Below are 24,293 nucleotides of genomic sequence, written 5' to 3'. Positions count from 1 at the left end.
ACGTGGTGACGGAGTGGAAGCGGCGGAGTCACCGGCCGTTTCACTGCAAAATAATCCAGCTTCAGCGAGCTCTTCCTGTTGGCGGTTATAAGGGACCCAGGAGCTGCTTTACCATAGGCGGCCGAGAGTGGCCTCCGCACGTGTCAAGCCGATTAAGGCAAGGGTATAAGTTCCCAAAGCACATTCCTCTCTCCGTTGGATTTGTCTCCACATCAAATGTCTCGATATCCTGTGTCTGGGGCCTGATTGCAAGAGGCGGCCGAATCGACTTCTCTTGCAGCGACGCAGTCCCGAAATCGCAAGGTGTACAGATTCCTCTTAAAACCTACCGCAATAATAGTATCATAGAGAGGGGAAAAAGGAGCGAGAAAGGAGCGGAGAGAGAGGGAGAGGACGAAGCTGAATCGCGATCCGTCTCTTCTCATATCTGAAAAGGTAAAAACCTAACTCTCCTTACTTTCGTGCTTCTGGCTTCTCTACCTCCAAACCCTAATCTCTTCTTCCGAACCCCATACCACAGTCCTGGGGTAGTTTTTCCGTCCAAAACCCTAAACCCTGCTTATTTTCTAATTATAAGGTTTCACTTTGCGACTTTAAGATCTGCAAGTGGAACAGGAAGGAGAGTAAGCAAATTAGGGCTTATTCCTTACATGTATGGCTTCGGGGACTTTGGTTGGTGGCGGTGGCGACGGTTCTCGTGATAAGCATCGGTGGGCCGAGAGTAAAGTTTATACACGTAAATCCCATAATAAATCCTCCTCCAAACCTACAGTCACTCCCACCTCCCAGTCTCTTCCTGCTGCCGGTGCAGCTGTGACCGATGATGTTACCTCTTCTCAACTTCCTGACTCGCATTTCGAAGCCGCCTCTGATGACTCTTCGAGCCTTCCTCCAAATCCCACATCCAATAACGGCTTTATCCACAACCGTTTCAAAATTAGTATCTCCTCACGCTCCAAGCACGAAATTCGTGAGCTCCGTAGGAGGCTTACCAGTGAGCTTGACCAAGTCCGTGATCTGGTGAAAAGGCTTGATGCCCGAGGGTCGCAGCTAAATGGGGGTTACAGTCACTCCCAGCTCTCTGCTAATGATGGTCCCAAGCGAGGGAGGACTTCTGAAGTGGCCTTTGGTGTTCCTCATAACGCTCACCGCCAACTCAGTGTCTCGATGGTAGAGAACAGCACCAGCGATGTGGTTGAGAAGGAGAAGAGGACGCCAAAAGCTAATCAGTACTACCGAAACTCTGACTTTCTTCTTGGGAAGGAGAAGTTGCCTCCTTCAGAGAGCAATAAAAAATTGAAACCCACTAGTAGTGGGGTTGGTGGCCGCGATAAGCAGATGGCTCAGGCTTTCAAGCATTGTATGAACCTCCTTATGAAACTTATTAAGCACAAACATGGTTGGGTTTTTGATAAGCCAGTTGATGTAAAGGCCCTTGGTTTGCATGATTATTATACCATAATTAAGAACCCAATGGACCTTGGGACAGTGAAAGCTCGATTGGAGAGTAATTGGTACAAATCGCCTAGAGAGTTTGCTGAGGATGTCAGACTCACATTTCGCAATGCTATGACATACAACCCCAAGGGACAGGACGTTCATATAATGGCTGAACATCTGTCTAAATTGTTTTTAGAAAAGTGGGCTGCTATCGAATTGGAGTACAATCTGAACCCACGTTTTGACCCAGATCAGGAAGTAGTTCCACCCACTTATTTAACAAAAAAAACTCAGGCACATGCCCCACCGCCCGAGATGAGACGTACTTTGGAACGATCAGAATCAACAACAGTTCCTGCTGATCCAAAACCAACAATGACGAGCGTCACTACCACTGGAAGAGTGGCAGCTCCTAAGAAACCAAAAGCAAAAGACCCACACAAGAGGGACATGACCTATGAGGAGAAGCAGAGACTCAGTACGAACTTGTTAAGTTTGCCTTCAGAGAAGTTGGACAACATTGTTCAGATTATAAAAAAGAGGAATTCTGCTTTGAGTCAGCATGATGACGAGATTGAGGTGGATATTGACAGCTTTGATGTAGAGACTCTTTGGGAGCTTGATAGATTTGTGACTAACTATAAGAAGAGTTTGAGCAAGAACAAGAGGAAAGCTGAACTTGCAATTCAAGCAAGGGGTGAAGCTGACCATAATCCTGTTCAGCAAGTGGTGAGATTTCTGAGTTTGTTTGATATGAAATTTTGGTGCATTTCTTTTTAGTTATATCCTTGATTATATTTGTTTTATTTTGTGTAGCAGAACCCAGTTCCTGTTGCTGTAGAGGCTTCTAAAGAGAATCAAGCCGGTAATGAATGGCTTTCAACCTTCAATTGTTATGGTTTCTTGAAGTTCAACTTGATTGTTCTCATTTTTTTCATATAATTTGACTCCTGTAGATGAAAGGAATGTTTCTTCTTCATTGCCAGTGCATGGGGAAAAACATGGCGATAATGTGAGTAGGTCAAGTAGTTCAAGTAGCTCAAGCAGTGATTCTGGGTCCTCATCAAGTGGTGAGTTTTTCTTTTATGAATTGTTTAATTGAAAATTCTGTCTGGCTTAGAATTTATGAGGTGTGACTTGTTGATAGTCATTGTGTTGTCTGGACTCTTACTAAAAAAGCTGTTGTACAGATTCTGACAGTGATAGCTCTTCGGCTGGATCAGATGTGGGACGATCCCCTCGGACTTAAATGTGTTAGATGCAGGTAGGTCTGGGTGATTCACTTTGTATTTCATTGTCTTTATTTAGTCATTGACATGTATTATCTTGTGTTTTGTGGTATATTTATCCAGTCATCATTTGTCTCTTCACTTGGATTTTGTTCTTGAGATTCTTTTGCCTGCTAAATAATTATTATAAATAGAATAGAAGTTTTTTGGCTTCATTACAATGTAAACCATTCTTGTCATTTGAAGTCCTAGCTTTATCTGTTTCTTTGGCATCTTTTCATCAGTGAGTAAATTATCAACTTTTTCAGCCATTGAGATTGTTTTGCTGTTTGACAAGAGGGGATATTTTAAAAAGCCAAATTTTATGGAGGTATTGCTGAAAGTAGAATTAGTATTGAAGTGAGACTACCATTGCAGTTTCTGTCTTGTTTGTGATTGAAACCAAGGCAAGGTGTCATATCCGGTATGTCAGTGTCTACAGAAGATCATTTAGGTTGGAACATAGTGGATGTGGTGCAGGATTGTTGTAGAAGATCAGAGTTGTAGATGTAGTACAGATTGTTACTTTAGCAGATTCCTGATCTGAGTATGTTGGAATTGTTGCTGGTACAGTTGTTCGTTCCCTCCCTCCCTTTCTCTTTCTCTCCCTTACTCCCTTTGTTTTTGGTTTCTCTTTTTGTCATTATTGTCTTCTTGTGAAGGTTGATGTTCAATTTTGATAGGAATCAGATCGACTTACAAGTCATAAATTTCTGAATTTTCTGTATGTCCACTTAGTTAGAAAACCTTTTCCCTTTGAAGGGACTTTTCTTTCTTGTTGCTTTTTATTAATTCAGAAGAGAGAACACGATTATCTACCCTCTCTACCAAGAAGAGAGAACACGATTATCTACCCTCTCTACCATGAAGAGATCCTTGGTTACTGTTGGAGATCTCATTGAAATTAAGCTTCAGAGACCCCATCAGAGTGGAAGCACCTGCTGTGAGACGAACTGATTTGTTACTAGGATTTAGAGAATGAATAGTTTCCAATTCCCACAGATGGCTGCACTTGGATAGTCATTGAAATTTGGATGATGGCCTGAGCTTCAACCCTCTTTGACTTGTTACATAGGTTTTGGCTTCTCTGTAATTCTATAAGCAACATGGAACAATGGCAAAACATGGCTTTGGAATGCTTTCCTCTTGTTATACTTCACAAGAAGAAAGTTCAATATGGTAGTGATGCACACAATTTACTGCAAATAGTTTATTGGCTGGTGAACCTTTTTTAGAATTGAGAAATAAAAGGTTGTCAGATAATATGATGAAAAGGAACAACTATATAGATTGGATGAACAGAGAGGATCCTAGTCCTATAAGAGAAAATGACCAATATTTGTGCTGTTTTGCTCAGGCCCTAAGGACTATTAGTTTTAAGTTTCAATAGTAGGTGCATGTATTTGATGACCAAATAGTGGATTTATTATAATAATAATAATAAAAATTATTATTATTATTATTATTATTATTTTGAATGTTCCAAATTGTGGAACTTTTATCTGAATACCTCCTTTGTCTTTCCTTTGTTGCTGGTCTAAATATTCCTATTTTTATGTACATGTAAACTGCATGCAGAGAAAGATATTCAAGTTTGAATGCCGGGCGAAAAAATGTGATAGGAAGATCTTAAAATTATTAAGTGGGATTACATTGAGGGATTTGTTGAGCTCACACTACGGATCTCTCTTAAATGTCTGTGTGTTTCTGTGTGCTTTTTTTTTTTTTAAGTTGTTGTTTCTTCTTCTTGCAAGTACCATTTTCAGATATAGGTTTTTTACTGGTGGACTTTTGCGTGTTGAAGTGTGGGTTGAATGCCAAGCGAAAAAAATATGATAGGAAGATCTTAAAATTATTAAGTGGGATTACACCGAGGGATTTGTTGAACTCATACTACAAATCTCTCTTAAATGTTTGTGTTTTGTGTTTTTTTTTTAATTTGTTGTTTCTTCTCCTTGCAAGTACCATTTTCAGATATAGGTTTTTCACTGGCGGACTTTTGCATATGTTTACTTGTTATGCATGTGCAAAAATGTGAATATCAAACTGTTGTCCAATGATGAAGTAAATATGAGGGCTTCGTGTAGCTCACAACATAGATGTCACTTAAAACTTTTGTGTGTGTGTGTGTCTGTTTACTTATTTATAATCACCTGCCGATTTTTTCCTTTCAACCATCAGTTCATATAAATCTAGCTTACAGATAGACATCTATAATGATCAGAAGTTGTGTGGGCTCGACATCCTACTCCCTTATCCTCAATGGTTCGGTTTGTGGGTATTTTAAAGGAACCAGGGGGATCAGACAAGGCGACCCTCTCTCTCAGCTCTTATTCAACATAGTAGCAGAACTCCTCTGCTATGTTTTATTCGGCAGATGATCTTGGATGGCTCCCCCTCCACTAGTCCCTAGCAGGCTTTTAATATTCCTATACTGTAGTATGCGGATGATACTATTATATTTGGAATTGGAGATATGGATAGTGCTAGGAGGATCAAAGCAGTGTTGGAGCTTTTTGAAGTAGCATCTGGGCAGAAAGTTAATTGGGGGAAAACCTCTCTCATAAGATAATGTGGGCCCAGAGATTCTTGCAAATCTGGCGAATTTATTTGGTTGTTCAATTACTACTATCCCAACAACGTATCTTGGCCTCTCCCTCTTCCTTGGGCGTATTTCCCAAAGTTTATGGAACCCGGTGGTCGAAAAGATTGAGTCTCGGTTAGCTAATCTGGAAGGGGCGTCTCCTCAACAAAGTAGGTAGACTGACCCTCCTTAAGTCTTGTATTGCAAGCATCCCAAACTATGCTTTGTCCTTTATGCCTTGCCCTTCTTCTATATGTAAAGCCATGGATAAAATGAAAAGAAAATTTCTCTGGAGGGGATCAAGTGATTCTTTTAAATACCACCTGGTCAGATGGGATGAAATATGTTTGCCTAAGAGATTGGGTGGGTTGGGGATTCGGAAATCAAAGGAAATGAATAACGCTTTGCTCCTTAAATGGATATGGAAGTTCAACACGAATTCTTCTAACCGTTGGATGGATATGGTTTGTGTCAAGTTGGGTTGGAATTCTTCATGGTGGATGTCCGGTGGAAATCGGAGAGGGTTATCCTCAATATGGAGATCTCTTTACTCACTTCTTCAGAAATCTTCCTCAGCCAGTAGATTCTTTGTTTTTTTTTTTATGAAGATGTATTTTTATTAAAAGAAAAGAAAAAGAAAAATTACAAAGGCGGAGGGAGCAAATCCCTTACAACGAGAGATTGCAGGAAAGCTCCCTCCTTGGCAAGCACATCTGTTGCCGAATTTGCAGATCTGGAATGTGAGACCAAATACAAGAAAAAGAAGATACAATATCCAAAATCTCCTGGAATATGTCCCAGTGCCTCCATGGGGGAGAAGTATTGCGCTGACACCAACCAATCACCACCTTGGAATCCCCTTCAATGTGAATAGGCCCACTACATTTGTCTTTGAACACCAGCAGTCCATTAAGAAGGCCATGTAACTGTGCCGACGTTGAGTCAGATATGCCTAAAGGACCAGCATAAGAAAAACATTGATTCCCAGATGAGTCTGAAATGACGCCCCCAAATCCCGCGATCTCGGGATTGCCAAGAGAAGATCCATCAAAGTTCAGTTTTAGGTGGCCAGTTTCCGGAGGGGTCCATTCCTGCATAACTGGGATTTTGGCTCCAATGTGCATCCTCGCCAAATTGCTCCAATTGTCTCGAATGCCGGTGCCTTTGAAAGAGGTTTTTTTTTTGTCAATAGCCAGGTTGATATTTGCCCTGTCACTCTGTTAACAACTCTAGCCTCAGATTCGCTTTTAGCATCAAACCGCCTTCTATTCCGTTCGTTCCAAAGCCCCCATGGAACGAAACTAACACAAGCTGAGATAATCAATTTGCCGAGGCCAGGAAGGGGATATCCCAAGATCGACTTGCAAAAGTTTATCAGGTCGACATCAATATAAAATTGAATTTCCAATTTTCTTAAAACAAAGGTCCACACAGTCCATGAGAACTGGCATTGAAGAAGAGTATGACTGGTAGATTCATCTTCATTGTGGCAGAAAGGGCATAGTGGATCTATAGATGGGTGACCTCTTTTCTGAGCACATCAGCCATGAGAATTTTACTTTGACAAGCACTCCACATGAAAATTTTTACCTTAGGGGGGGCACATAGTTTCCAGACGAAGTTGATGTCATGCTCCTTTTGCATCGGATCCCAACTGTTGATGTATCCATATGTCGAAGCAACTGAGAATTTCCCACTTTTGTCAGGCCACCAAATGAGCTTGTCTTCATTGGGCCAGTAGATTCTTTGTTGGAAGCGGAAGATCTCTTAAATTCTGGGATGATTGGTGGACAGGTAGGAACCTTTGCGGAACACTTTTAGGAACCTATTCCTTCTCTCCACACAAAGGGGGATATCAGTAGCAGATGCTTTTGAGGGGGCTGGTCTGAGCCTACATCCCCAAAGGGGTCTTTCCGATACGGAGGCCTTGGAAGCAAGCTGTTTAGTGGATTCTGTGAATTCTGTAAGAATGAGACCTTCCGATGCAGACAAGCTCATTTGGTGGCTTGACAAAATCGGCAAATTCTCAGTTTCATTCTCATACAAATACATTAATGGTTGGGATTCGACGCAAATGGAGCATGATATCTACTTCGTTTGGCATCTTTGTGCTCCTCCAAAGATAAAATTCTTCATGTGGAGAGTTTGCCAAAGTAAGATTCTCACGACAGATGTGCTTAGAAGAAGGGGTCACCCATCTATTGACCCCCATGTCCTTTTTGCAACGCTGAGGCTGAATCCACTAGCCATACTCTGCTACAGTGCCAGTTCTCATGGAATGTGTGGACCTCTGTCCTATGCAAGTTGGGGTTACAATTCTGTATATCTGTTGATCTGATCTCTTTTAGCAAGTTGATCATTGGCTATCCCCTTCCTGGTCTCGGTAAAGTGATGATCTCCGCCTGTGCCAGTTTTGTGCCGCGGGGGCTTTGGAATGAACGTAACCGAAGGCGTTTCAATGCTAAAAGTGAATCTAATGTAAGAGTAGCGAAAAGGGTGATGGGGCAAATCGCCACCTGGCTTTTGACTAAGAAGTCCTTTTCCTCTTTCAAGGGTACCTCTATCCGTGATAGCTAGAGCAATCTGGCAAAGATGCACTTTGGGAGCAAGGTTCAAGTAATGAAGGAGTGGACTCCCTCGAAAGTTGGTTACTTAAAGTTGAATTTTGATGACTCTTCTCTCAGCAATCCGGGGATCGCTGGATTTGGGGGAGTGATTTCGGATCCATCTGGCAATAAATGTTTCTCTTATGCTGGCTCATTAGGCATCTTCGATTCAACATCGGCTGAGCTTTATGGTCTCCTTAATGGGCTCCACGTGTTCAGAGACAACTGCAGTGGTCCCATTAACATTGAAGGGGACTCCAAGGTGGTCATTGGATGGTGCGAGCGTGCTTCCCCTCCGTCGTGGCGGCATTGGGACATCTTTCGGGAGATCTTAGATATTACCTCACTACTTTCTTGTATTTGGTCTTACATTCTGAGATCTGCAAATTCGGCAGCAGATGTGTTTGCCAATCAGGGAGCGTCCCTTCAATCTCTTGTTGTTAGGGATCTGCTCCTCCCTCTTCCTTTGTAATTTTTTTCTTGTTAATATAATACATCTTAATAATAAAAAAAAGGTGGACATCTGTATTCATAAGTTGTAGTTGATATAGTGACACCACAACTGCAGCTACTTTCAAATGTAATCCGTGAAGGCCTTCTAATTCATATTAATCAAGCATTGATATGTTTCTGAACATTGTGAGTGAGTGCCATCCTACTTTCTACTCCAAGAAGCAACATTCTGTTTCTTTTAGGTCAGTCATTGATCTCTTCTTTTGGTCATTTGCAAGAACAAGTGGCCTATGCCTTTACAATCACCATCACTGAGATAGAGTTACCCTGTATGTATGGTGGGAGATGGTTTGTGCTTGCAACACAGATTGCCATTGAGCAACTGCCTCTTTGCTATTGATTAATTTGTTAAAAAAACTTGAAATATGTATTACACTTCTTGCATTGTGCTATTTGTAGTGTAAGCCTGTTCAATACCTTTTGGTTTATAGAGAGCGGAGAAATGATGCTAGATATCAACCTTTAGATTTTATTTTTTATTTTTTAACCGTTGCTTGATCTTGAACTTATGTCACATGTTTCTGACTTTCTTATTTTGAAACTGGGTGCCATTGACTGAGACAATTGCATTCGGGATTCAGCACACTTAGTTGGTGGAAAGTACCCTATTACATGAAGGGTTTGTGCGCTAGATTGCTGCTGTGCAATTTCTTTATGTTTGACATAAGCATTCACCTTAAATATTATGATCGAAGCTGAACTTGTGGCAGAAAAGTGAAATTTTCATGGAAATAGGAAGGTTAAGACATAATAGAGCACACTAGTATCCATAGTAACGCATTTACAATTTATTCCAAAACTAAAGAATTATTGCTTTGTCTGGGCTGAATTAAGTTGTTGGTAGTTAATCTCTCATAATGCTTGATTCCTGCTAAATGCAATAGTTTGTTCTTTTGTTCTTTAGTTCTTCATCTTGTATGCAATATATTGCCATTCTTGAAAGAAAAAGGCTTCTGCTTGAATCGATTAATCTTCTGTCTACCTTGGCTTGAGGAACCAAAGGAAGAAAAGGTTTGAGATGTTTGCTGCTTTTGTGCTTATTTTGTGTTGAGATCGCGTAAGAATAGCTAGTCAGATATTATGCTCTATACTGTAAAATTCTGATTACAATTGCTAATCCAGTGGAGAGTCCTGATTGAACAAGATAAGTGATGGCTTGTTGAACTAAAGGGTCCTATCTCAGTTTTGGTGTAAACTCTAGCTCATCGGGCATGTAGAAAGTATAGAGATTTGACCATCACCATTCAGTTGTTTCTAAAATGCTGTTGTTGTGGGAGTGGATTGACATTTGTTTTGGGTTATTCGACAAAGAGTAAGGTGTAGCTAGCCTGCTCAATGAACTCTTGCAGTGGCTAGTACGTCCTGTCTGGTTTTTAGGTTTGGCAGGTATACTGTTTTATGAAGATGGCTTATTACTGTATTGTTATTTTGTTTTAAAGATTTAGAGATGTGCATTTTGTCACAGTCATCCCATGAGGCCCATACTTCATTAGTCTGTAACATGTACTGCTAATCTAGTACTATTGCACTATAATTTCAAAGAAACATGTCAAAAAATGATGATCTATACTATGGTAATGGTAATCATAAATTGCTTGTGATCTGATTAAATTAGAAGCATGCCTGATTCAGTTTTTCATTTTTTATATTTCTTCTTCTTAATTTCTGTCAAGATGCAACACCATCACTTCATTGTGTTTATTTTCAAGCTGTCCTACTGTGCATGAGATCATTTTCATAGATGGACCTACAATGCAATGTTTAATTTTTCTTGGCTTGTGGATCATTGGTCTGGACGGATGCTAGGATCTAGGCTGTCTTAGATGTCCTAGATGTTTGGTTATTGGCACTGTCTGCTTTTTGTACTTCAATTGCTGCTTATTGCAATGCGCATTTTCAAGCCTGTGCTGTACCTTTTGGATTATGCCATCCTTGTTGAACTCTTACTGATAATTCTGTCTTGCACTCCATTTGTTCACCTGGCGGTTATTTATGTAATCCAAAGTTAATATCTTCATTGCAATGATGATATTCTGAAGTGTGCAAGGTTTCATCAGCCTCCAACAGGTGACTTTCCTCCTCACTAGAGGAAACATCTTCCAGGGCTTTGATTGTGTAATTCCTCTTTGTTGCCACTTCTATTAGTTTTGTGATGGGCTCATCTTTTAAGTGTATCTTCTTGGTACTTGTTGCTTCTACATTGTGAGGAATCATCTTCTTAACTTCGAGTACCCAGGATTCAAATTCATTCTCATCTGTGTTATCAGCCATGACGCTTCACATTATTCTTACTAGAGTACATCAGTCTAACATGTAAATAGTTTCAGTTCACTTAGCTGCAGTACAAATCCTTGCAATGGCACCTTCAAGAAAGAAGTCTTTGTGTGACATAGTGAGAAAATACTGCCGGACATACTATTGTATGACTTATAGCAACATGAGCTCTGCATTAGTTGCTGAAGTCAACCAGTTACATTTAGCAATATTTGCTATTCTTGGTAGTCCCAGGAATTCCTGTGTCACTTTTGCTCTTCAGTTTGAGAGTCCTCTCTAGTGAAGAGAGATTAGGTTTTATTTTCACTGCAAGTTTTCTTTGGTCTCTCTGGTATCTTCAAGTACTGGGGGAGAACTCTAGTCCAGAACCTCTATTACCCACAAGAATGATGTAGATGAGGTTCTTGTTGGGTTAAAGTTGAGTAACATTATTAAAAAATAAATAATCTTTTTTGTTTTCTGTTTGCTTGTAAATCTTGCTTGTTAATAGCACGAACTGTTAATATTAGTTTCCTAACAAACAGATCAGTGAACTGGAGTGACTTATTAGTATTTGGGTGAGAAAATCAAATTGATCTTTTGTTGAGGTTCCATCGTGTTACATTGTTCATTTGTTTCGTTGTGGCATGACAAAGAACTAAATAAATTGGTTGTGCAGATGATCATCTCATTCTTGAATTTGTCTCAGAGATACCCACAAAATCTGGTCTCTTGAAGGCCATTCTGAACTGAAAATATGGGACCTTTTGTGTTGCCATTGAAAAACAAAATGGCAGGAAATCATGTTCCCCTTTAACCAAATTTTACATTGGAAAAATAATCCCTTTGACTGGTTATTTTGTGTTTGTGTTGCTATAGGAAACAATGTGGAAATTAATTTTTGTATTTGGGCCTACATTAGGAACAAAAGAAGTTTTATAAATAGTAAAAGACAGTGAAGGTAAGAGGGGTGAGTGATCAAGGATTAGTTTAATATTTCTTTTCGTTTTCCTGTTGGAGCAATCGGAAACTCATTTTTCAATCCGCTTCAACTCTTGTGAGCAAAAGGAATTTTGGTGGATTTTGTTGTTCCATAAGACCGACACGAATGGCAGACATTTTTGGTTTGTACTTTTCCTATTGTTTACTGTTGGATAAACACACCTTATATGAAGGATGAACAAGAATGCTATACTGTAGAGAGAAAAGAAAACGAGAAAAGATCTTAATTGACTTGCTTGGCTTTTGTGGGAGTGTTGGGGTGTTTTTCTTTTAGTGAGTTCTTTCTGAAATGTGAACTTGAAGCTCAATGAATTAATTTTATAGTTTGTCGTGCTTTGAACTGTATCAGCCATTGATGGATGTTATGCCACGAAATAATGCTTTGTTGTGGTTCCACAGTATACATAACTTTGTTATCCCAAACCCTGCATATCAATGTACAATGTTGAAGTCTTCCACTTGGATGGCATTCTCCAAGTGGACTCCGTTGTATTTATTATCTATAATGTATCAGAATCACGTCTAGTTCTTCCCGAAGGTCTCTGTTGTACCCAGAATTCTCCGGTTGCTGGTGTTGTTTCATTTTATTTTTTAAGCAAGCCTCAATTTGTAGTGTATATCAACTGTGTAATTATTTAATCATTTTTCTCTTGACTTTTATTTTTTATTTTTTTAGGGGGGTGGAGTAGGAAAGAAACTATGTATGAATTCATGTTGTGCTATTTACTTGGGCAGATTTGTTTTTTGTCATTTTACAGTGACTTTTATTGGGGGTTAACCTACTTTCTTTGTCTCAGATTTGCAGTGTACAATAGTAAAAAAGGCCTTCTCATGAATGAGAATATCTATTGATGATTCTTGGGTGGATATGGGTCTGTTTGTTAAACAGCTGTGTTGGCATGTTGTCAGTGTATTCCAGTTTCAATGGGAGCAACTGTTGCAGAAGAAGCGTCATCTTTCGTAGGAAATAGCCCGAAAAGCATCAGAACAGGGGAACCAATACACTGATTTGTGTCTTTATCTATATCCCACTCGAATTTGTATGTAAGCTGTAGGATAATGTAGGTTTTTTGTTCCTCACTACTATCCCTAGTTTGCAATGTACATGACTAACTACTGCAAATCATGTAGGGAAATGCCTGAGGATAATGGTGGTAATATTGGATTACAAGGTTGTTTGGGTGGCGGGGGAGTCTTGCAGCTTGTCTGTGTTTTTCCTTCTAAGACGTGTTATGGCTATTGTCAAAAGTGGTTTCAATAGATGGAAGATATCTATTATCGACTGTTATGAAGATAAAACTAGAAAACACGATAGCAAACAGAGGGTTATTTCATCTGAGTGATCGCCTGCTTTTTAGTAGTATAAAGGAATGATTTCGGTTCTTATTAGTGGGTAAATCCAAGATTAGGGTTGTAAACAAGATGGAAAAGGGTTTATTTTATTTTATATTATTATTCAATTCAAGTGAATTTATTTTTGTATATGGTGTATTAGCCATACAGAATATGTCATTTTAGCCACGAAAATTGGTGTTTCAGCTGTAGCTAAACCATGTCTGCGGAAACAATGGCAGCTGAAGCCAATTAAGATTCCCACCAGCAAAGCAGGTGTCACCACCGTCTCCACGGATATTTGGAACGAGGCAGAGTATGAACTTTCAGAAAAAAATTCCAAATTTCGTGGCCTGCGATTACCTCAAGGTGAGTCCTGTCTTCCGCCGCCGCTGCAGTAAACCTAATAAGCAAGCAGAGGGAAATTGAGGATAATACCCTGTCTCGAATTATGATTGAGATAGCTATAAGCAAGGTCAATAGGGAAATTCAGACGTTCGGCAGAAACTTTCTCTGCACTCGTAATCTGGAAAGAGTGCCATGGTTGTAAGTCGTAACCAGAGCAAAACTGATTGGAATTTGGATATAACGATAGAGATGGAACAAGAACAACATGGTCGTTTCTCTTCTCACCCAGAAAGCAAACCGAGTTTAAATCAAATTCAATCAGCCACATGGAACTTTTATACAAAAAACGAAACAGAGTAATCGATCCAGACATAATTCTGATCTCGAAATTAAAGTCAACCCCCCAAATATTCATATATCTAAAAGTGAACAAAAAAAAAATCGAAAGATAAAATCCATGCAAGTCCAAAGCCTGTAATCTTCTGATCTCAACAAGGGATCTTGGACATAAAGAACTCCATTATATGTAAAGGGGCTTTGATCAACTCAAGAGCGAATTCCACCAGGATGGTAACGCAAAAACAGCAGGGACATATGCAACTCAACAGCAACCTGCAGAATCAAAAGATTTCCAGGACTCCAAACTCAGTTCAACGGATCCCTCCAAAACACAAGCCGAGATAGCTTAAGAAATAAGCGAAGAAAAAAGGAAATTTAGAAAACTAAAGGGAAGTCACATACCCGACGATCCAGATGATCAAGCCAACGAAGGAGACGAGGAAAGAAAGAAGAGCGAAGGGTAGACCGAGGAGAAAGCCCAGAGGCCGACAATCTCCATCGCAGCAGCACATCTTCTTTCTTGTTCCTGTTTCTGCGACGAGAGAAAAATAAATTGGTTCTTGAATGGCGATGTTATCTTTTACCTACCGCGTGGAAAGCAAGCCGGCGGCGGCAATTATCGGCATGCGACCCCAGCTCGTCAATGGAATCTCTGACTGGATAAAAGGGTCGCCCGGATGCTCGGACCGCTAAGGAATAAAGCTTGGGAGAACCATAATGTGTCTTCTCACTTCTAAATAGAATTTGGATTTGAATCAACAGTTCTATGGATGAGCAATTGAGCCACATTCATTTATTTCCTGAGCAATTGACCGAGGAGACACACTAGTTATATAGATTTCATGAAAGCCAAAAGATGGAGATGGCTCATCCTATTTTCTGGAGGAAATAAAAAATGTTGATACCTCATAGCATATCAGACCTGATAAACATTTGTGAAACCTCTAACAAAAATGAGAGTTGCCTGAATTTTGAGCACACAAAAAGCTTGATTTATTTTTAGTGGATTGTTTTGTTATTTGTTTATGAGAAATTCGTGTCTATATTTCTCTCGTAAACATACAATTTGGAAGTGAAGATATCATATAGACAGACACCCACGTTGTTTGACACGCCAGTCACGAGATTGATTAATAGTTTTCATTTATTTTCATAGAAAATGCACTAACAGGGCCTATGAAGAAATTAAAACTTTCCATGTAATTTCTTAGTAAGGCACTAATAGGATTTTATATTTGTTGGAAGACATCTCGAAGTGGCATCACTGCGGTTATCTTTCCAATGTCTTAAAGGTCTTCTCATAAGGATGACACAAGGGTGTGATTCATTTTCAAAGCTTGTAACCTTAAGGGTTTTGTAGTCATTGTAAACTTCATTCCAAAACTATAAATGGAGACTTAAGGCATGGGGTAGATCATAAAGTATCCCCTTTCCTCTCTCAAATTCGTCCTTAGAATTGTCACCTCTCCCAAGCTTTCTCTCTCTATTTCTCTAGCCAAGTTCTCTCTTCTTTCTCTCTTCTCCTTTCTTCTCTTCCTTTTCTTCCTTTCCTCTTTCACTACCTTGTCATGGGATCTTAAATTCAACATGTTATCAGATGAATGGATTTAGGATCCCCATGCCAAGATGAAAATTTGAAAGACTCCATTGATTAAGCTTCACGTAGAGTTCTTCTTGTTGATGAAGCAATTTTCTTTCTCTTGAAGCTAGGCCAATAAAAGTTTTTTCTTATGTGATTATTGCTGATAGTTATTTATCTCTATAAGATGGTGTATGGAGAGCTTTCTCATCTAATCTGAATGAGAAGCTGGTGATTATGTTCTTGGCTTCAAAAGTGGCTCATCAAGATGATTATGCTTAATTTTTATTCCTCATGCAAGAATGATTATGTTATTGCTCTCTTGCATACTATGTTGATGTTTGTGATTGAAATTCTTGTATGAACGAAGGTTCACTATATTTGTTATTGGCATCCAAGTTTATTATGAGTTAAAATTGTTTTTTTGAGTTATTATACTGGTTAGTTGCTGCTCCTCTTGACTCTTCCCAAAGAGTTCAGAAAAAGATTGTTTGAGAGGGTGCCAAGAAGTTTATAAGGTTGCTGGCCTTTGCAACGGTGTTTTGGTATTTCCTTGGTTGTTTTATCCACTCTGGTATCTTACCTAAAATATTTGAAGGAAAAAAGAGAAAAAAAGGGCCAAAGAAGGCATGATTATATCATGCAAAACTAGCGCATAATTAGAGAAGGAAAGTTTCATTCTTAAAGCCATCCGAAAATTGCTTGTTTTAAGAAAAGAAAGTGTCGCTATATTGGTTGATTTGGAACTTTCCTTTATTAAAAGATTTAGTGGTATTTTTCACTTGCTAGGTGGCACATTTGATAAAGGAAGCAAGTTTCTCTTTTTGAAAGATTTGATTTGATTTCAAACTTGGATTCTGATTTGATTCAAGTTTAATTCCTGATTTGATTTGATTTGATATGATCTCGAAATTGAGGAATATTGTAATCCTCTCTAATTGGGATGAACAACACGTGATTAATCTCCCATTCCTATTTTAGTGCTTGTTCAAAATAGGATAGTAACTTACCTATTCTCTCTCAGTTGAAGAGCCTCCCCAATCCAATTTTTAGTTCATGTATGATAATAGTATGAGATCTACCTTCTATGATACAACACTTGGACTTCTCTTGGATAGAAGATTTATGATGCATACTATTTGAATTCAAGTTGTTCCACTCTTTTCAAATTGATTCATATATTTGGAACAATTTGCTCCTCAATCCACTTGTTGGATTTCAATGTTGCAAAAAAGAAGTTGTTTACTTGCTGATTATAATGGCTGAAGACTATATGAGAAGCAAGAGCAGTCTCCTTAAAATTACCACCATACCCTTGAGAGGGTTACCTATTTATCTGAGTTGGTTCCCATCAATTAAGAGGTTTCTCATTACTCAAGACCTCTTAGGTCACTTAACCAAACCAGCTCCACCCATTGATGAAGAAAATAGTTCTTATGTGAAATGGTTCAAGACTGTCACCTTAGTAATTAGTTGTCTTATTAATATAATGGAGAAGCATGTGGCCAACAATGTTGTTAACCTTGAAATTCCATAACAAATTTGGGACACTTGTGTTAAGTTGTACTCTAATACGGAAAACTTATTGAAGTTGTATGATATGTTCCAAACCATGTTCAATACAAAGCAAGGGACCAATCTACATGAATACATGACTCGATTTAAAGGACTGATTCAACAATGGAAGATTGTTCTGCCCTACTCCACTGACATCTGTTCAAGAAAAGCAACGAGAAGCCTTAGAAGTTGTTATTTGTTTGCCAAACATCAAGCCATATCTTGAAGTGGCTACGACTCAACTTCTCAGTTCCTTCGTATTTATACCATTTGATGTCATCAGTGCAGCATTACTTCGTATACTAGATCCTTCCTCCACCTCTCATACTGAAGTATCATATGCTATGCACTCAGGAAATATGACCGCATCTTCTGCCACCCGAGGGCCTGATAGAAATTATTGAGATATTTGAGGCACCTTCTTTACTCATATGTGCAATTTCATATCTTTTTGATTATGACAAAAAGGAGGAGAAAAGAAAAGATCAATACGATACACTAAAAACAAATGTGAAATCAAATATACATAGATTAAGGGGGAGCCATTTCCCAAAACTTGCACATTTTACTTAGTTTCAACCTTTAATGATGTTATAAATTTAATTTTTCAATATTAGGTTTTGTCATCATTAAAAGGAGGGGATTGTAGACAAAGCGTTGACTCATTTCTTGATTTTGATGATAACAAAACTTAATTGAGCTAACAATTATAAATCTAGTATTTCAGATACATTTCCTTCAAGAGACACCAAATTCAAAGGTCTAAAGCGTTGAATTGACACAAGTTTCTCAAAGACCTCAAGCTCCATGGAATGCCAAAACTCTCTTGAAGAAGCACCCTCAAAAGAAGGAGAAAAATAGAAGACTAGAGTTTAGGAGTTATTGAGTTAAATAATAAAAACTCATAGTCTATGTAAGAGACCAACCCAATTCTTCCAAAACTTGATGTACAATGCAAAATTTGGAGCTTTAGGACATGCTTTGCATTCAAACATGTTTTTACAAATGCATACATATATTTCATCCATGCTAGAATCACTTAGGAGCACAAATTCCCATGCTTTAAAAATCCATTAGTGAACTGACACTGGAATGATTGATCAACATCTACCAACGATCGAACAACCAGAACTACACAAGCCAAAAATATAAAGCATGGTCAATCATTCAAGGTCGATTGATCGATCAACCCATTTGGATTAATCGATCAATACTAGGCAAAGCGAAATTCTTACTGACTGATCGATCATACAGAACTTCGACAACCAATGACATAAAACATGGCTGATCATACTTTTTATGCATTGCCAGTGAAAATTCTAATTGATCGATCAACTTAAAATGTCAGACCCAATGAGAAGATATTGATTGATCATACCATCAATCAATAAGTAACATTATGATAAAAAAGTAGCCATTACACATGATTAATTAATCAAACACTTTACACTAATCAATTAATGTAAACTCAATTATTTACAAACAGGTAAAAAATGACTAGTTTAACTGGGAAACTTTGCTCTCAATCCTTTGAAAATCTTTTATAAGTGCAACTTCAAGAAAAAGAGAGTCACACATTGCAAAATTCTTGCACTTATTTCTTTTTTATTCCATCTCCATGCATACATTAGTAAAGCTCTTATATTCCCCATTGTAAATCAAAGGCCAAAAATTTGGAACTCTTGAAGGAGAGTGGTATCTCTCTAATTACAAGAGTGTAAATTGTTACCTTTCTTTGTAATTTTCATTTTTTGATAGGTTCATCTAAAACCTTGATAAATCTAAGATAAAAAAAGCTATGGTAGAGCTCGAGCATACATGTGGTTATAAAAAAAATTAGAATACCTTTTGTGTAAGTCTATTATTATTAGAATTTCTCGGCTTTTTGGGCGGTGATACGAATAGAGGAATATTTTCCTTTATGTTTGACAGCACAACCTTTGGTCGTCGTGCGTTTACCGAACTGCCGTACTTTCGTTGACGAGATAAAGTGCCTACACTCACAACCCTTTCGGGTTCCACTTCCAACACAATAAAGCGCGCACAGGCTCACCCTCTCTGCCCCATTCTCATTTCTGCCACTGTTTCTTCTCTTCTGCTCTTTTTTCATTCCGAGCTCTTGCGCTTCCGCGGAAATGAGGACAGCCATGTACAGATCCTTAGCTGCTACCAGGAGAGCTTCTACTAAATTGCATTTATCTCGTCGGTGCTATTCTGTGAAGTCAGCACCTGAGCGCAAGGTCGCCGTCTTGGGTGCCGCTGGCGGGATAGGGCAGCCTCTTGCCCTTCTTATGAAGCTCAACCCTCTTGTCTCCAACCTTGCGCTTTATGATATCGCCGGAACACCTGGTGTTGCCGCCGATGTTAGCCACATCAACACCAGATCTGAGGTAGGATTTATGATAAACCCTGAGGTGCTAATCTATTTCTCTTTTTGATCTATGTATGCTCTTGATTTTATTTTATCGCTGCTGCCGTTGCGTTTCAGGTGGCAGGATACATGGGTGAAGATCAGCTAGGAAAAGCCTTGGAAGGATCTGATGTCGTTATCATCCCAGCCGGCGTTCCACGCAAACCTGGAATGACGCGTGACGATCTCTTTAACATTAACGCCGGCATAGTTAAAAATCTCTGCACAGCCATTGCCAAGTACTGCCCAAATGTGAGCGGAAGTTCAAAGTTTTCCCTTCTCTTTATATATTTGACTTGCATTTTTTTAGATTTTGACATTTTATGATGCATATTTTAATTCCGATGGTGAAATTAGGCACTTGTTAACGTGATAAGCAACCCCGTGAACTCCACTGTTCCAATAGCTGCAGAGGTTTTCAAGAAGGCGGGAACTTACGATGAGAAAAAGCTCTTTGGTGTAACTACTTTAGATGTGGTTAGAGCAAAGACCTTCTATGCAGGAAAAGCGAAAGTTTCTGTTTCTGGTATGCTTACCTTTGCTCCTATTTTTTGTAACTTTTGATGTTATCTCGTCTTTTTTTGGTTGAATGACATAATTACACCGTCTCTGGCACACAGAGGTTAATGTCCCTGTTGTTGGGGGGCATGCTGGCATAACCATTCTCCCACTCCTTTCTCAGGTAGTTTTTTCTACTATTCTCTGTTTATGTTCTGTCCCGTATTCCATTGTGACTGTTGTTAATCGTGCCAATATCTCTGTTGTTTTCGAATTGCAGGCAACGCCAAAAGCCAATGTTTTACTTTCGGATGAAGATATTAAGGCTCTTACGAAGAGAACACAAGATGGGGGTACGGAGGTTGTTGAAGCTAAGGCTGGAAAAGGCTCTGCTACACTTTCCATGGCGTAAGACCAGTGCATCTAATTTGTTTAATTTTTATCTGAAGGCATTATTCTGGTGTTGTTTTTAATTTCAAATTCCAGTTATTTGGTTCTTGCTGTTGTTATTGTTGATTATAAAGGAACCTGTCCAGGTGAATGGACAGAGAAATCAATTTTATGGCTACGTCTTATTCATTATGATTGTTCCTATCATAACAATTTAAATTTAAATACACCTCAGAATATAGGAAGTGATAATTGGATTGGAGGTTTTTTAAGTGTAGAAGTTGGTAGTGAGATGAATACGAAGATTTCCATGTGAAAGATGGATATATAAGAAAAACCTAATATAAAATAAAAAAATCGAATATCTGGTAATTGGCTTACTTAAAGTGTTTTTAAGTGGGCCCAAAGCTTTTATTGTTAGAGAAAAATGAAAAAAAATTCTGAGAAAATTTGGTGTGAGTGGGGATGACTATTATATGTATTTCTATATTTATTTGATACTAACTAGTGAAGTTGACTCCAATTAGCTTTAAATTCCTTCTCTCTTTCTTCTCTTATTTGTATGGTTTTTACCTCATTGAGGTCACTCTTATCTCTTCAGTACCTTATGAACTCCCAAAGGACGAAGATCTTGCCATCTCTATTTGAGATTCTGATGCAGCTCATTATGGCATGAGTAAATATTTTCTCCTTTACATGCTTTTAGTTGTGCAATTAGAAGGTTTATTTCAATTTTGTTAGAATTTTTCTCTGTTTTTTTTGCATGTCAATCATCTGTGAGGATGTCATTGGAGATTGCAGTGTGGGTGGCTTTTCTAGCTTTCTTTATGTACTTTCCTAAATGCTATCTAAATTGCACTTGTCCAGAATGTGTATTTATCACATCAGTCTTGTCGGTCTCTTTTTTCTTTTTCACTTGGATGTCTTCTTGCTCTTATCATTACTTCTTGTTATGGGGTTCTCACTTTGCATAAGCACTCTCTTTTTGCCTTCATTTTTCTCTTCTTCATTTTTCAATTAGGGAGCACATTGAATGTTAGATTGGGCTGATCTTGAATGTGGTAGTAAAGGCCTGAGTGTCATTGAAACACAGGTGACAAGTTGGCTAAGAAATTAGATTTGACAACTAACAATGATTTATCTGCCCATGTTTATGCAGATATGCAGGAGCAACTTTCGCTGATGCTTGCTTGAAGGGTCTTAATGGTGTCCCAGATGTAGTGGAATGCTCTTTTGTGCAATCGAGCATCACCGAACTGCCTTTCTTTGCCTCTAAGGTAATTCAGTTACCACTATCCCAAATATTTGGTGTTAAGCACAGTGCTTACTGGAATACTTTGCTGTTCTTGAACTCTTAGAGTTGGTGGTCAAGCATCATTTTTTATTTGCACATTTACATTCTATATTTCAGCATGTGATAGGGGTTGGTGCTAAAGGATTTTGATTTCCCGGAAGAGATCCCTGCTTAAGTTTTTTTTCTTCTTCTTGTTTTTACACGGTTCAAAATCTTGAATTTAAATTGAATAGAAGTTGATCCTGGATATCTGGGCTGGTTTTCTGGCGAACATGGCCACTAAGTCGGTCGTCTGGTTTTCCAAGGAAAATGGTCTGTTCGATTATAATTCAAGTGGACTTGGTTCTAGCCTCTCTTTGTTCTTACAACACTTGTTGAAACAGAAGTTTTTCTGTTTGCCTGGCACTTGCATTTAACTAACAAATTATCTGGAGTTGTGAAGCTTTGTTCGTTTTATGGAGAAATATCAAAGTTTAAACCACTTTTCTAGAGATAATATTGCAACTCATGTAATTAACTTGTTTTACAGAGTCTCAGGTTTTAACCTAATTTTCTAGAGAGAATTTTGCCACTCATGCAATTAACTTGTTTCTTTTCTTTCTTTTGTTTCTTTTGTTCTCCCTTTTTTGTTTGAATTTTACTCTTGATTTTATGTCATTGTTAAATTAGAAAGGTGAAAAAGATTACAAACTCAAATCTATGCAGCTTGGGTGCACTTGTCTAATTTAGCTACTATATTCAAATGTAACAGCTAAGGTTTCATTTCTTTCTCCTCTACACTTTTTTCTATCCAGGTTACCTTGTACTTGATTTCATTTTAAGGTTTTCTGTTTTTCTGAAATATCAAATCATAAATGGTTGTAATGCCAATGTTGTAGATATAATTAAGAGAGCAGTTATAAAGAAACTTCTTGGAGTGTAACATGTGGTTTCAGCCAACCATGAAATGAACTTAAGTCCATATTCCGTGCTCTGAGTTATCAGTTGTTTTACTAAGGTTGGATGGGTACCTTTCATAAGAAACAGGGCTGGATGTAGTGCTTTCTTCTATTTTTGGTGGCGTTGAGCACATAGAGTTTGTAATGAGCGTTCATTACTTTCACTTGGACTTGGAAATATAATATTTTTACCTGCATAATGTGTCAAACTTTGGTTGTTGGATGCTGCGTCAAGGTAGAGGCGATAAAGAAAGATACGAAGTAAACAAAAAGAAACTGCTGATAGAAATAACATCCAGGTTGATACATCATCCGATTAACAAATTTTGCTTGTAGAGATATAAGTGGAGCTTGAATATCCGTAACTAGTTCCTTACCTTTATTATCTTTTTATTAAAATTAGCTTTATATTTTTTGCACATTCTACTCCGGAGTTTGCATTTTGAGGTAAAAATTGCTTTCATTCCTGGTTTTTTATTAGGGTGTATTTTGCCATCACAAGCGATCTTATATGCTTGGATGAGTACTATTGCTACTGTTTGGGAATTCTGTTCTTCTAACTTCAGATTTCCAACTACTTTTATCGTGCAGTTTTACTCTTGTCCATATAGTTATTGTTTTTTTTTCTGGTATAGCATAAATTGATAAAAGTTTACCAAATCAAGCATGCAAGCATTGGATCTCATGTTTCATTTTGATCACATACGCAAACTAGTGAAAAGAGGTCTGTTCCAGCACTAGTAACTTGACACATCAAACATCTGTTATGGAGGGAAACATTCTTGTTTCCTACTCGTTGTGATGTCATGATCGTCAAAGAATTCAAAGTCAGGCCTGCCAAAAAGAAAAAAGAAAAAAGAAAAAATTAAAAAGGAAAAAATCAATGATTGATGTGCATAGTTAGCTGCTTTTAATCCTTCTGATTTGCATTGCTCTCCAGAAGAAAGGCTGTTGACAAATCTGAAGATTGGGGGCTCATAATAGAGGAATAAATTAGCTTATGAATCTAGGAAATCGGAATATTTACAGATTTTTTTTGCAAAGTAATATTGTGCCTTTCTCTGTGAAAATGGTAACAAAAAATTCTCTCTTGATGCTTTGAAGTCGGCTATAAAAATTTGTCTTTGGCCTGCTTTGCATCTTAATTTTCTCTGGCAACTTCATAGATAATAGATGAACTCAAGTTAGTGTTTAAGAGAAACTGAATTTGAATCCCAAGAGAGATCATATTTTGGGCAGCCTGCAAGAATAAAGTAATTTTGTGAAACTTTGTTTTGTATATTTTGTTTGTATGCACCTTACATGGAAAATTTGTCTACTTTGCAGGTAAGACTCGGGAAGAATGGAGTAGAAGAAATATTTGGGTTGGGCTCTCTCTCTGACTATGAGAAACATGGACTAGAAACTCTTAAACCAGAACTCAGAGCCTCCATCGAGAAAGGAATCAAGTTTGCAAATGAGAACTGAGTTGGAAAACAATTTTGGATTTATACTGATAGTAGAAGACTGCGACTTCTAATTTTAGAAATTTGATCCATTTTCACTTTTGTATTTTGGATTTGCTCAATAAGTCCGACAACTGAGAGGTAAAAAAAAAAAATTTCATCCGGATTGATATTAGCTGTTCTGGTGGTTTATATTTCTTGTGCAGGAGTAGGTTTTTTATAGTGCCATATGTAACTACTCCTTGTTACATCAACTTTCGATTTGCAAATCAATTTCAAAGATTATGCTCAATGCATCCACTCCTAAAGTATCTCTACACTACAGTGTTAAATCCACTATAAAAATTGCCAAACTACACTTAATTTTAAGGCTACACAAGCCAATTACAACAATGTCCTCAAGGGACTTACAATTAGGGGTGGCATCGAACAATGTTGGTTTGTCAGTAGCTCGAGATTGGGTTTTCGACTCGTTCGGTTTGTTTACTTAAACCCAG

At 38.2% G+C, this 24,293-nt stretch overlaps 3 protein-coding genes across 9 annotated transcripts; 2 read left to right on the top strand and 1 right to left on the bottom strand.

The window, feature by feature from the left end:
- Nucleotides 1-224: 224 nt before the first annotated feature.
- On the top strand, nucleotides 225-13,093 carry LOC137962999 (transcription factor GTE4-like). 7 transcript variants are annotated; one of them, XR_011115188.1, is made up of 6 exons: nucleotides 225-2,169; nucleotides 2,257-2,305; nucleotides 2,397-2,510; nucleotides 2,631-2,704; nucleotides 12,464-12,706; nucleotides 12,798-13,093. XR_011115188.1 is itself a non-coding variant. In XM_068810164.1 (6 exons), exons 2-5 carry the CDS (start codon nucleotides 655-657, stop codon nucleotides 2,687-2,689), a joined length of 1,737 nt encoding a protein of 578 aa, XP_068666265.1. In that variant the 5' UTR covers nucleotides 225-435; nucleotides 616-654; the 3' UTR covers nucleotides 2,690-2,704; nucleotides 12,464-13,093. The 7 variants fall into 7 exon arrangements, 5 of the variants coding, with proteins under 5 accessions (XP_068666265.1, XP_068666264.1, XP_068666269.1 ...); XR_011115187.1 differs by adding an exon at nucleotides 10,435-10,478 and having other exon boundaries at nucleotides 12,464-13,093; XM_068810164.1 differs by having other exon boundaries at nucleotides 225-435; nucleotides 616-2,169; nucleotides 12,464-13,093.
- A 541-nt stretch (nucleotides 13,094-13,634) lies between these two features.
- Nucleotides 13,635-14,350, bottom strand: LOC137963984 (signaling peptide TAXIMIN 1-like). Its single transcript, XM_068811237.1, has 2 exons — nucleotides 14,088-14,350; nucleotides 13,635-13,958 (listed from the first exon to the last, which is right to left on the bottom strand). Exons 1-2 carry the CDS (start codon nucleotides 14,195-14,197, stop codon nucleotides 13,835-13,837), a joined length of 234 nt encoding a protein of 77 aa, XP_068667338.1. The 5' UTR covers nucleotides 14,198-14,350; the 3' UTR covers nucleotides 13,635-13,834.
- A 4,468-nt stretch (nucleotides 14,351-18,818) lies between these two features.
- On the top strand, nucleotides 18,819-24,088 carry LOC137962523 (malate dehydrogenase, mitochondrial-like). The gene is made up of 7 exons (XM_068809428.1): nucleotides 18,819-19,211; nucleotides 19,310-19,483; nucleotides 19,589-19,757; nucleotides 19,852-19,913; nucleotides 20,010-20,137; nucleotides 21,279-21,396; nucleotides 23,678-24,088. The coding sequence occupies exons 1-7, from the start codon at nucleotides 18,957-18,959 to the stop codon at nucleotides 23,816-23,818; spliced, it is 1,047 nt and encodes a 348-aa protein (XP_068665529.1). The 5' UTR covers nucleotides 18,819-18,956; the 3' UTR covers nucleotides 23,819-24,088.
- The last annotated feature ends 205 nt before the right edge of the window (nucleotides 24,089-24,293 follow it).

This window comes from Aristolochia californica, unplaced genomic scaffold (assembly GCF_029961685.1).
Source record: "Aristolochia californica isolate CCGP_79_NKW_82.1479 unplaced genomic scaffold, dmAriCali1.0.hap1 SCAF_4, whole genome shotgun sequence".
NCBI lineage: Eukaryota > Viridiplantae > Streptophyta > Magnoliopsida > Piperales > Aristolochiaceae > Aristolochia > Aristolochia californica.
This window is presented reverse-complemented; position numbering and strand designations above follow the sequence as displayed.

Bases quoted from the DNA above. Each gene is read 5' to 3' on its own strand.
- LOC137962999 (XM_068810164.1), top strand. From the start codon at position 655: ATGGCTTCGGGGACTTTGGTTGGTGGCGGTGGCGACGGTTCTCGTGAT. The intron at 2,170-2,256 runs GTGAGATTTCTG...TATTTTGTGTAG, and splicing joins ATAATCCTGTTCAGCAAGTG to CAGAACCCAGTTCCTGTTGC. The intron at 2,511-2,630 runs GTGAGTTTTTCT...GCTGTTGTACAG, and splicing joins TTCTGGGTCCTCATCAAGTG to ATTCTGACAGTGATAGCTCT.
- LOC137963984 (XM_068811237.1), bottom strand. From the start codon at position 14,197: ATGTGCTGCTGCGATGGAGATTGTCGGCCTCTGGGCTTTCTCCTCGGT. The intron at 13,959-14,087 runs GTATGTGACTTC...TTGATTCTGCAG, and splicing joins TTGATCATCTGGATCGTCGG to GTTGCTGTTGAGTTGCATAT.
- LOC137962523 (XM_068809428.1), top strand. From the start codon at position 18,957: ATGAGGACAGCCATGTACAGATCCTTAGCTGCTACCAGGAGAGCTTCT. The intron at 19,212-19,309 runs GTAGGATTTATG...GTTGCGTTTCAG, and splicing joins ACATCAACACCAGATCTGAG to GTGGCAGGATACATGGGTGA. The intron at 19,484-19,588 runs GTGAGCGGAAGT...TGGTGAAATTAG, and splicing joins TTGCCAAGTACTGCCCAAAT to GCACTTGTTAACGTGATAAG.